Source organism: Solanum tuberosum, unplaced genomic scaffold (genome assembly GCF_000226075.1).
Source record: "Solanum tuberosum cultivar DM 1-3 516 R44 unplaced genomic scaffold, SolTub_3.0 scf00152, whole genome shotgun sequence".
In the NCBI taxonomy this organism is placed as follows: domain Eukaryota; kingdom Viridiplantae; phylum Streptophyta; class Magnoliopsida; order Solanales; family Solanaceae; genus Solanum; species Solanum tuberosum.
This window is the reverse complement of record NW_006239078.1, coordinates 668890-681976: the sequence shown is the minus strand read 5'-3', so window position 1 is coordinate 681976 and position 13087 is coordinate 668890. Positions and strand designations below refer to the sequence as shown.

The following is a 13087-nucleotide window of genomic DNA, read 5'->3' as shown; positions in this document are numbered from 1 at the left end:
AGGTATGATAACTAAGCTAAGCATTATATTTACGTAACAACCCTTGTGAAAAACGCTCTGCTCTGTTTCTGGGTTGTTTAATGTTTGTTTGTTGTACTCTCTCCATTCCAAAATACTTGTCATGTTTCCCTCCTTGCGAGTTAAACTGGATTTAGGTTAATATCTTAAAATTGGGATATTATAAAACTATCGGTTAGTACTATAAGTTGCTATGTTTATATTGGTCGTGAAGTATATAGTTTGAGTTTCGAGAAGGGAAAATAACCAAGTATTTTTAGACGGGAGGAGTAGTAAACAAGAGTCCTCCCTGCTTTTGTTTGTCCCATCTGAAAATGACTTGCCTATGGCAATTGACTTGGTCATAAAGTGTCTGTCCTACTAAATATTACTCACTTTTAATTATGCCAGCAAGGTACCACTCACTTTGTTCATTTTTCTCACAAGGAGGGACCTACTCTTTTCTTTTGATTGTATTAAATTTTTAGAAGGGGTGGGGTAACTCATTCATATCATTAACTAGCTGTCTACTTTCTTGTCGATTCTCTTATGATGTCTTGGTTTGAAATTTGAAACCTATCTAGTGCTTTAGCCTTTAGATATTGCTCCTTGGTGAAGAAGCTATAGTATAAATTACTCAGATTTGGATAAGGCCCTTTCTTTAGTCATAATCATTAGTTTTGTCTGTTCCTCTTTTCAATATCACTTGTTCAAACCTTGACTGTAAAAAGGCAATAATATTGCCTGGTACCCATTCATTACCTCAACTGCTGTGCTTTAAAAGCATTCTTCTTAATGAGTATAGTTGGCACTAGACACTTTTTGCTCTGCTTTTTTCAAACTTTACAGTTGGATTTATGGAGGCACTTTTCTCTAGTTAAATTTAATTGGCACTTTACCCTATTGCTGCCTTTGAACTCTTGGTCCTTATGAGGTGCATGATCTAAATGTTGGTTGTTGTTTATTGGTGAAATCAATTGGATTCATTTTCCAATTTGGCATCGTAGTGCTGAGCTGAGAGTCTATCGAAAACAATCCCTCTATCTTCGTGAGATAGAGGTAAGGTTACACTAGATATGTTGTTGGCAATATAGTATTGGGGTATTAAATCATATGGGTCGAATGGATGTGCTGTAATGTAATATAACATGTTGTAGTCTGTGCCTAACTGATAACAACTTTTCAATTTTGTCGTGTGTGATGTGGATGGTTTTTTCCACGATGTATCCACGTAGGACATAAAGTATTTGAAATGCCATCTAATAATGTGATAGAGATAGACTTGTAGAAATTAGTAGACTAATTGGAATCTAGTATGTCATTTGGTGGTTCAAAAGGTCGTTAATTGAATGGTTTGTGGTTGGCTGCATGTTCCTTTGAAATTGTAAAAGTGGGGTAGGTCTGAGTAGATTTTCATTCTTATCATGCACAATTTTGATTTGCTGTCAAAGATTCACCAAATTATTGAAAGTAGAAAAGAAGAAGAAATGAAAATTAAAAAAATGGGACGGTGCGGCTGAGTATAGTTTATTATCCAAGGGAGAATCATGTATTTCTTTCGTTGACATGAAATTTAAAAAAATATGAAAAGACTTTGTAATATTCCTCAAAAGAGGTCTCTAAACGAGTTGAGTTAATAAATGGCGGATCGTTGACCTACTTAAAATGGTGTTTTTTTTCCCGCTATAAATACTCCCTCAGTCCCTAGTTACTTGTCCACTTTTGAATTGACATACTTGTTAAGAAAATAATTATTGACGTGGTGAATTTATTATTTTACCCTTATTAATTATGAAATAGATGAATTAAAAACTTGGGGTTTTTTTACGAAGTTCTACATTTTTCAAAGTAATTAATTGATGATATAATAGGTAAAAAAATTTGTCCTTTCTTGATTTGTCAAAATAGACAAGTAATTAGGGACAGCTAAAAAAGGAAAAATGGATAAGTAATTAGGGATTGAGGGAGTATTAAGTAAAGTGAAGCAAAAGAAGTTCCAAAATGAAGAATTCGTAAGAAAAATTTCTTATAAAAAGTTATATTTGACAAAAGATCGTGTAGTTTGATGGTATATAATTCATTGATCCGACTAATTTCAATTCGCAATGGAAAGGACTACAGCGGGAGTAAAATATACTATGTTTCCGATGTTCGAGTCCGATCAAAAGGTACTCTAGTTCCTGGTCCTCGAACGAGGATAATAAAGGGATTACAACTATCCACCACACCACCTCAGTAAATACATCTACTCTATCCTAAGATCTTACAATTCTGAAAATCCATATTTCTTTAAAATCAATGAAATCTAAATTAATTAACCATTTAATATTTGAAATTCACTATCTCGATTAATTTGAATTCGCATTAGGAAGGACCACTTGTGGAGTAACATGCTCCCTCTTGAAAGTCACTTTGTCCCAGAGACTCGAACCCTATTGAAAAGTTACTAGAGGGCTCGAACAGACCTCGGTCAAGAATAAAGGGATTGCAACCACAAAACTTCGAATATTCCCATGTATTTTACATGTCCAAACAAAATTTCAAGTTCAAAATATCATAACTTCAAAAACTCAAATTTTCAAGCTTCTAACGTCAAAAATTTATGGCCCAAACTGGAGCTATATTATAGGATAAAAAACAAACAAGAGAATGAAATTTTTGAGGATGCAATTTCTTGTATAACTGAAAACACATTTGTACAGCATAGTAACATTGTTCAGTAACTGTACTATTCAAGCTGTATTTATATATATATATATTACAAAAGGTTTTCCTATTCAGAAATTGGTTCTCTCTCAAACATGGAAACTTTTCCTCATTATGAGGTCACCAACTTTTCGAAACAAAGCTTTTCTTCTACTACTAACATTTCTATCGTTATCTGAATCCTCGAAAAGATTTGCATTTGGTTTTCCTTCCTCGTCTGCTAAGGCAGGTGAAGAAGCTCTTCTACAATGAGATAATGAATGTGGTGTACGATGCTCTGACTTTGGCGTGATTGAAGTTGGATCAAATATCGATCCCTTAAGTGTCTCGTCCTTTTCATCATCCTTGTTTTTGTCAAGTTTCAGCTCTGTAAGATCAGTCCTGAAAGCTTTCCTGCCTTTATGATCATCTTCACGTTCCTCGACCATTTCATTAGGTACATTGACATTGTCATGAGAAGCTGCATGCCCGTTGATCCTAAGGCGTTCATTTTCTTTAGTGATGAAATGCAGGGCTTCTTCTTTCTCGGACAGACGATCTTTGAGTTGAGAATTTTCATCTCTAGCTAAACCAGCTGCAGCTTTTGCTGCATTGGCTTCATTTATAGCCTGTTTCAATATGTCCCTCAATTTGAACTTTTCATCCTTGGCTGCTTTACTCGTATACTCGGCTGCTTTAAGTGACTCTGCAAGCCTTTCTGTCTCGCGTTGAGCCAAACTTCTTTCCTCGTCAGCTCTTTTTATACAAGTGATGAACCCCATTTCTTTCCCGTTCCACGCCAAAAGTGACTCCTCGTTCTCTAATCTCAATCTCTCTGCTGTATTTCTGTATAGGTCTGCTTCCTTTTTTGCCTCATCCAAGAGCTTGTGATACCTAGCCTCGGTGTTTCTGATCATCTCTTTCAATTTCCCCTCCTCGTCTTTCACTTGTTCTAACTCTAATTGAGTAGCAACAAGTTTCTCCTTAGCCTCGGAGGTTTCAGTAGCAACTTCCTTCAACGCTAACGCTAAATCATCCATCGCCTTTCTGCTTTTTTCCTCTGCTTCGCTAGCAAACTTAAGTTCATTTTTAAGCAAATTTATCTCGTCGTTCAAATTCTTAACCTTCGACAATGCAATTTTCTCCCTCTCTTGTGCATTAGCCACGTCCTCCTTTCCCAATGCAAGTTCAGAGTTAAGGCTTTCAAGTTCCTTCTTCACAGAATTCGCAATCTCCCCATTGCTATTATAACCATTCAAACGCCCACTATTACTTCTCTTCGATAAAGAAGCAGAAGCAGAAGCAAACTCTAACGTCTCAACCTTCTTGCGAAGTGAAGCCATCTCAACCTTAGCTTCTTCAAGTTCAATCTTAGCACGTTCAAACTGCCTCGTCTGTAACTCAAACGAATCATACATTTTCGACTCAGACAACTTCCTATTCTCCAATTCAACTTCCAATTCTTCAATTTTTTTCTTAAACACAAACAATTGTTCCGTGGCTTTAACTTCAGACGCTTTAACACGACCAATCTCCTCTCTCAATCCTCCTAACACGACATCTTTTTCAGCTAATTTAACCTCATATTTCTTCACCCTTTCGAGTTCCACCTTCAACGACTCGATATTCTTATCTTTAATCTTCAAATCTTCTTGTGTTTTTGAATGAAATTCCCTCAAAACTTTAAGTTCTGCAATTAGTTCCCCTGCCCTTTTAGGTGATAATCCTTCATTAGCCAACTTTTTCATTTCTCTAATTTCAAGAATTGCTCTATTTTTTTCACCTTCAACAAAATCTAATTGCTCTTTTGTTTCCTTCAACTCCTCTTCAACAAGTCCCATTTGCTCTTTCATAACCAAAACTCTATTATTCACTTGATTCTACAAACACCATAAACAAAAAATTAATTATTATTTTTCGGATGACAAGAAAAGTCCGCAGCCACTAACTATTCTTTGGGTGCGCACAGGGTAAAACCTCATTTCTATGCAATAGCTTGCAAACCACACAGGAGAGGCTACTCGCACTGGGCTTGGTAAAACCATCACTCCTATGCAACAAGCTCGCAAACCACATAGAATGAGAGGTGATCTGCACTAGGCAAGTCTGGTGCGACGAGCTTGACCCAAAAGGCAAATCATTTGTTTTTGCTGGCAAGAGTTTTTGAACTTGAGACCTTCAACATAAAAGTCTCAAGCCCAAACCACTTGGCCAACCCGAAGGGTCAAAATTTTAATCTTTTTACACAAACCCAATTCAAAAAATCAAATAAAAATCACAATAATAAATAATTACCTCAATTAAATTGTCAATCTTGGAGGGCTTTTTTCTATCAATAGAAACGACAGCGTTTGAATCAATTTGACAACCCAAAGCATCACCTCTACAAAGCTTTGATGCAGAAAATGTTCTTGAAAATCTTGAAGAATAACTTTTTTGTCCAAAATCAATGGACCCAGATCTACAAATTTCTCAAAAACATCAAAAAGATTCAATCTATAATTATAAAAAATTCAAAAAAAAAATCAATTTTTTTTCAAGAAAAAAAAAACCCAAGAATGGATAAACCTTAACAAACAAATCCGAGAAAATCTCTCAACTTCAAATGAATTATATACACACAATATACATACATCAATTTAGAAAATATCGACACCCCAAATAATAATTAAACATTTATATAATGATAATAACAATGAAAAATTATTTTTAAAAAAATATTAAAATGGGGTTACCTTGATTTTGAACGTAACATTTTTTTCTTGGTTACGTGTTTGAATCTCTTTTTTTCTCTTGGAAAAATCAGCAGAAAAAATTAGAAAATTCTAACTTTTTATATTTTTTTGTGTATTTTTTGAGAAAAAAAAGTTGTGTTTTTGAAGGTTTGATGACAAAGTCCGAAGTTGGCGGGGGTTTTGTTTGGTAAAAATAATGTAACGGAAAAAGGTTTTGTAAGAATGAGACAAAGTGAAAGGGACCTATAAAAGGTTAGAAGAAGAAGAATTAGAAGAATTTGGTTGAAATGGTAGAAGATCTATGCGAATTGACTAAATTGCCCTTGGTTAAGGTCAACTTTTGAAAATTTAATGAGTTAATTAATTAGAGATAATAGTTAATTACATGAAGTTTTCAAATGTTTATACTCAGTCCATTTGTGTCACTTTTAACATATTAACAAGTACTAATTATTTTTTCCCTTTTTTCTCCTTAGCAATTAGCATTAATTATTTATTCTTCAAATTATTTTTCAAGACATGAAAATAAACATCAATTCATATGGGTATTATAGTAAAATATTTATGTCAATGGTTGATTGTTAAGGAGGGTACAAAATTCAAAGTGAACAGGTAAAAGTGAACGGAGGTCGAGAAGAGTATTTCACTAGAAAATATTGAAGATATTGTTTTTGTTATGACGATTGTGGTGTTTGGGGATAATTTAAGTGTATCTTGATTGATTTTATGAGATATCGATTACTTTTCATCAACATAAATATCAGGTATGACATTCACTAAGTTGTTGATTTAGGATCTCCAAAGAAGAATAGAAGTCTTATAATGTATGTTGTGTATGTCTTAAGCGACATTCAAAAGATTAAAAGATGAGTAGCTTCAAGGTGGACCGGTGGGTAGAAGATTTTTGCATACATGGTTGGGGATCCGTGTGAATTGACTAAATTGTCCTTGGTTAAGGTCAACCTATGAAATTTATGAGTTAGTTAATTAACACAACCTCCACCAAATTTTTTTTATAATTAATTACATGAAGTTTCAAAGGAGTTTACGTTTCATTTGCAAATACTGAGGTCATTATTTTGCAAGTTGAAGTGTGGACATAAAATTTTGAGTTACTAGTGGATGTACTATTTGAATTTCAACACTTTTGTATGGATGATTATTACAAATTGTTTCATAGTATATCATATTAGAAAATTTTAAATAAATTTTATAGTGTTAAGAGTTAATTAATTTCTATCCTTATTTTTTTTTAAATTACAAAATTCCTTAAATTTAGTGGAATTTAGATACATCTCAAAATGTAACGATACATTGCGTCTCGGTTTTGAATACATCACTCAATGTCCCGATACATTGCGTAAAGTGATATATCCGATCGATACATCGCGTAAAGACCGATACATCGCGTAAAGTTATGTATCCGAGAATAGGAAAGAGTAGGGATTTTTGTAATTTTTTCAGATGGTAAAGAATTTTAGAAAATATGATCAAATAAGTTGTGTATTTAGGTAATTTTTACATCATATTAATATTGTATTACATAATATTATTATGGTGGATATAATATTAAAATAAATTATATTATTTTATGTCGATACATAAATATCTTATATCAACAATTTGAAAGATAAACCTATAAAAAAGTAATATACAAAATGAAGTTCCTATATTGATGAGAAGTTTGATTTTTCACCTTATAATATTGTCCTCGAATATCCCCTACCGGGAAAAAAAAAGGAAAAAGTTTCAAGTTTATTACATAATAGAAATGATGTATGGAACGGGTAATTCAATCAATATAAACTTATTTCATGTGACGTATAGAGTGAATAGTCGATATTTGAAATTAATTCAAATATCGTATAAGATTCTCTTAAAATAGAATTTCAAACATAGAAACTATATAAAAAATTTTATAAATGTTCTTACTTTGTGTCGATGAAAAATATATGAGATGGACATATTCAATGAAGGTAATAGAGGATTGATTATAATAGTTTATGTTAATCCTCATGAAAGATGCAAAAGCCAAATATTTAATTATAAGCTTTCATTAACCCCTAAAGCCATATATAGTATTATTTCGTATCAAATTATGTATTGTGATTTTTTTTAATAGTAATTAATTAATTATGGTTATTTTAGCAATTAAAGATAAACTTACTTATTTTTCTCACTTTACACTTTGTAGTAATTATTCTTAAACAATACAAACACCTTAATACAGTAAATATTTAATTAAAATATATTTCATATCTTAAGATAAAAATAAGAATAAAATAGTCAGTAAACCCTCCATTTTAATTTTTAAAAGAGACATGAAAAAAGATATAACACGATAAATAATTTGAGATGGGAAATACTTTATAAGATTACAATTATGTGATTGATTATAAATTATAGATTTTTGAGTTTATAATTTTATTTTATTAATAAAATAAAAGGAGACATGGAGAATGCTTAGAAGTAAAGAGAAGTCTGACTTTGTCTAGGGGCCGGCAAACATGACGTTGAAATTTGTTTTAATTAATATTTAGTTTAATAATGGATTAATTTTAAATTAATTATTATAATCTCTAATAAGTATTGTAATTTGTAATTAATAAATTTTGTGAGTTTTGACCATACAATTGGGTTATGTTACCTACTTAATAGGAAATTATATTTTTAAAAAGTCAGAAAATATCAATTTTGAAGAAATTTATTGTGGCGGCACGTCTATGGCAGGTTCCCGTTGATGTTACTGGGTCTAAAAGTTTATTTTTTTTTTCATTTTTAATTCGGTGTTCGATATTAATATTAAAGCTCTGATTAATTTAAATTTGCATTCATATAATAGCTATTTTTTATATGATCATTCAACTAATAGTTAATATCTCAGAAAGTTAATTTTTTGTAAAAGAAAAATGAAATTAAGAAGTAAAAATGATTTTTTGAAATAATAATAATTGATAGTTAAGTGATCATATGAAAAAATCAACCCTACTAGTTACATGGTTGTTACACATTATTTCATAATGTATCGTATTTTCTTGTTTTAATGAATACAACTGAATAACTTATATCGTTTTTCACCGTTAAAGGATAATACTACAAGAAAGAAAAAAAGTAGGGTATGGTATAGTAACTCTATATTAAGGTAGGATATATGATAAAGTATGATTATTAACTAATAAGTCAATAAAAATGAGAATAAAAGAAGAAGATGTAACTACACCAAATTAGTCGTTACATGAAACAAGACATTTCATTGTTTCATAACAATAAATTTAACAATGCGATACAATAAAATTTAAATAAATATTATATATATTCAAACTAAATGGCAACCATCCAAACATACTTAATGCTTACACAAATTTGGGAGAAATCAAAGATTCTGTATAAATAATACTGTCTTGAATAGTATGTGTAAATATATCATCATCATTCAATGGCCATATTCGATTTTTGCATAATTCAAATGCTCCATGGGATATTCTATATACCACATTTCCACAATCTGTTCTTGAACTAAGTAACACTTGCTCATCTGAAAACATATATATTGATATTATAAACAGAATTCCATTACATGGAATGGTGAATAATTTCATCCAAGATTTCTTCCTATCATATTCTTTCATAATCCATAAATTAAACATACCATGGTCGGTAAAATAAGCACAAAGCATTTCTCTTAATATCGCTACACCAATGTAAGTTCTGTGCACCATCTCTGACAAGGTATCTCTATGTACATCTCATTTAGAATATTAAATGAAACTACACAAAACCTTGGTAAAACACCAACCCAATGAAATGCTCCATGTAGAAAGGCCAAACAACCCATTTTAGACAAATATAAAAAGGTTTTTGTAATACCACCTTTGATTTCATCAATTTTCCTCCAAGAACCAATTTTTTCAAGTAAGACGATTTCATCGGTTTCATTGATAAAATCTTCATTAACCCTAACGACTTTATAGGCATCGCGAGAAAAGGCCCAAAATAGTCCCTCATCTTTGGATTAAGACTTAAAGTCATCTTTGAGTTTTTACATGGAGCATTGATAGTCCCTCATGTTTACAATATTGGTGCACTTTTGATCCTTCTTCAAAATTTTGCCTATTTTTTAACATTGATTTTATTCATAATTTATGTATGGAATGTTTAATCGTCATTTTATATATTTAATAGAAATAATAACTCCATGTGAGAGATTGTGAGTAAGAAAAATATCTTATTTTGTTTAGTAGAAATCGTATTGCAGGTAAAGTCGAGAGGTTCATCACGACGATTTCACGTACAATAGTACATTTTTTTCTTTTCTTGCAATGTCATAAGCGCTGATACATTAATTTGATACGCGAGATACAATAATATAAGCGCTGATACATGCGCGAGATACAATAATATAAACGCTGATACATTAATCTGATGGGCGAGATATAATAATATAAGCGTTGATACACACTTGTAACAATAGAGAAATATGGAATTAGTACAATAAGTACTAAGTATGACGACCATGCAAGAAAACATGCACAACGGACATTTACAAGGAATGTATGCTTTTAAGACCTTTAACAAACCTTTACAACCACAAGCATAAACCCACATTTCAAGTCACCATTCACAAATAAGACCATATTCACATCATTTACAACTCAATACTTAAAAAAGATAGCAAAGTAAGTCCTTCATTACCATTTAAGCCTCTATCTCAAGTCACCCTAAGCCACACTTAAGTGAATAATGAAGTGACCGCCCATAAAACCTCTTCATATACACCTAAGTGTTCCTAAGAGTTACCATAGACAAGGGTTTTATCATTACATTATAACATACTGAGTCAACATTCTTTATAAAACCATTTAGGAGACACACAAGCATATAGGGGACAACCACATAATAGCCCTAAGGCTTAGGGAACTCACTTTAGTATCTTCAAAGCCTACTCGTGCCATGTGTAGATAGCATCCCATACTACTACCTACACGTTGTAGAACCTATCCAATATTAGAGTGCATATCCCATATGATGGAAATAGGCCTTAACCGACATAGACCGTTCTAGCAAGGTATGGAATCCGGAGTCTATCCTACTCCGTGGAGGTTGTTCTACTTGCCAAAGGTAGAACTAGTAAGCAACTCATGTAGGCACATGGTTTAGGGGATGTCCAAGAAAGTTCATTGTGCCTAATCTCATACTCAACTAGGACACCTTCCTAACCACATCCACTCGGTGCTAGCCTTGTTTCCCATAGAGTATTCAATCACATATGTACTAGAGAGGGTTCCTTTTCTAGTTCAACCGACTCATAGTACCTCTTCCCAAGAAAGGCCCCATTTCTTAGTCATAGCCAATCAAGGTTCATAAGGATAGCTCATTTAAATTTCTTAGATAAGGATTCTCATGCCGTTCCGGCTCCATCCATCTCTAAGCATTTCACTCAAGAAGGGAACATCACCCTAAGGCCCATCATTCAAGGTTATACATTTACTTAGGAAAGCTAGACTTATGAAAGGGCACCATTTCTTAGTTTTGCCCATTTCACACATTCATGCATTCAAGACTTTAAGTAACAAGGAGGGATCCAAGGTTCATCATTTCACACATGAGAAGGGCTACCACCATTAGGTCTACCGATTTCATGGTTTTACATTTACTTAGGAAAGCTAGACTCATGAAAAGGCACTATGCTTAAGTCTTGCCAATTCAAGTCTTGGCCTAGAATTCCTCTTTTAGCATTTATAGGAAGAGCTCCATTACTAAGTCATAGCCCAACCAAATATTCACATATATAATCAAGCTTTCATGACTCAAGACAAGATACTCAAGTCTAGCATATGAGATACAACATCATCTTATAAAGACTCATCATAGTCCATCATCACCACATATCACCATTTCAAGAGAAACATGCTTTCACATTAGCATAATAACACTGTATACAATATCACTTTAATACCATTAGAACCTCTTCACATTATAGCTTCACACAAACTTTACATATAGCTTCATATAGGACTTTACATATAGCCTCATTCATATATAATAATATAACAATACAATAACACTCATATAATGCCCTTCATGGCCTCAATTCACAATAATAAAATATTCCAACATTATGCAACAACTTCCCCAATGCCTTCATGGCTACAATTCACAATACAACCACACAAGAACAAGATATAACACTTCTACCAAAGGTGGATTCAACCTACCAACAACAATCAATTCAATGAAGAGAGTTCAAGCTTTCTTACCATAATTCAAAGCCACAGCCAAAATCACCAAAATTCAAGCAATCACCAATACTTCACCCATAAGGTTTACCACCCTTAATTCACCCATTACCAACAAGTAATCATGAATAAACATTAAACAACACAAGAGATATCAATACAATTCACTTTACACATAATTCCATCAACTTTGAATTTATAGAAATAGACCCACTTCATAAATACATTTTTTTTATTTGTAGAATACAAGGATTCATGGAGTTTTTCATCTTAAAACATCAAATAAACATCAATAATATCATAACTTATCATTTGAAATCATTTCATGCAAGAACCCATGAGTTTGAGTAGAAATTAGGCTTTTTCACAAACTTTGAAAAAGTTGAAAACCATTTGAAATTGGCTCTAGGGTGATATCTTGCCCTAGATAAAGAACTCCCATACCTTTACTAAGATTCCCCAAGAAATTTGATGAAGAAAACGTCTTGCATCCACAACCCTAGCTCCCACTTCTTCTTCTTCTTCTCTTCTTTCTCTCTTCTTCTCTTCTTCACTCAAGAACCCTAACCCTTACTCTTTTAAAATGGAACAAAAATGATCCACAAACAGCCTAGGATTTGATTTGGGAAAATAATGAGTTAAAGGAATGTTTTAAGACCCAAAACCATTTAAAATCAACCCTACATAATAAACAATTAAAACGAAATTACATAAAAACCCCTCATAGAATCTCATTATAAAGTCAACACAAAGTCATAGGCTCTTGCTTAACCTATCATTTTTTTCGAGTCGTTACAAATACATTAATCTGATGCGCGAGATACAATAATATAAGCATTGATACACTAATCTGATGCGCGAGATACAATAATATAAGCGCTGATACACTAATCTGATGCGTGAAAATGAGGGATTTTGGAGATTTGTAAAACTTATAGGGGATAATGATAATAAGTAAACTAAAAGGTGGAATTTCTGTAATTTTTCCTTAAATAAATACAAAAAATAGTAAGGATTTATACTCTTGGAATTAAGCTAAATAAATTATTTTCTTAATGAAAATCAAAGAACCCAAATTAACATTTGCCATTTTCTTTTCTCCATTTTTTCTTAATTCTATAACATGAGTTTAGGGTCCATAAAACACAACTACTAAATTGTTGACTTCTTTTCTTTGCCTGGTGTTTGGATTATTGTTGGTGTGACATTTTAATATTAATAAAAACATATTATATGTTCATTATGTATCATGTTATTTTCATTATATTGGTGGACATTACATTTGTGCCTATTTACTCTCATCAATTGTTGAAGAATGTGGTCATTAGTTACAGTAACTTTTGTAACCACCATTATACCCATTAATATTCTACCTCGCTCATTATTCTTGCAACCTATGTAACATATAGGCATATATCTTCCTATTCATTGTAA

General features: G+C 32.2%; 1 protein-coding gene across 1 annotated transcript; it reads right to left on the bottom strand.

Moving 5' to 3' along the window:
- Nucleotides 1-2704: 2704 nt before the first annotated feature.
- On the bottom strand, nucleotides 2705-5451 carry LOC102584963 (putative WEB family protein At1g65010, chloroplastic). The gene is made up of 3 exons (XM_006353219.2): nucleotides 5418-5451; nucleotides 4978-5143; nucleotides 2705-4562 (listed from the first exon to the last, which is right to left on the bottom strand). Exons 1-3 carry the CDS (start codon nucleotides 5435-5437, stop codon nucleotides 2793-2795), a joined length of 1956 nt encoding a protein of 651 aa, XP_006353281.1. The 5' UTR covers nucleotides 5438-5451; the 3' UTR covers nucleotides 2705-2792.
- Between the last annotated feature and the right edge of the window lie 7636 nt (nucleotides 5452-13087).

Bases quoted from the DNA above. Each gene is read 5' to 3' on its own strand.
- LOC102584963 (XM_006353219.2), bottom strand. From the start codon at position 5,437: ATGTTACGTTCAAAATCAAG. The intron at 5,144-5,417 runs GTAACCCCATTT...AGAAATTTGTAG, and splicing joins ATGTTACGTTCAAAATCAAG to ATCTGGGTCCATTGATTTTG. The intron at 4,563-4,977 runs GTAATTATTTAT...TGGTGTTTGTAG, and splicing joins AGATTGACAATTTAATTGAG to AATCAAGTGAATAATAGAGT.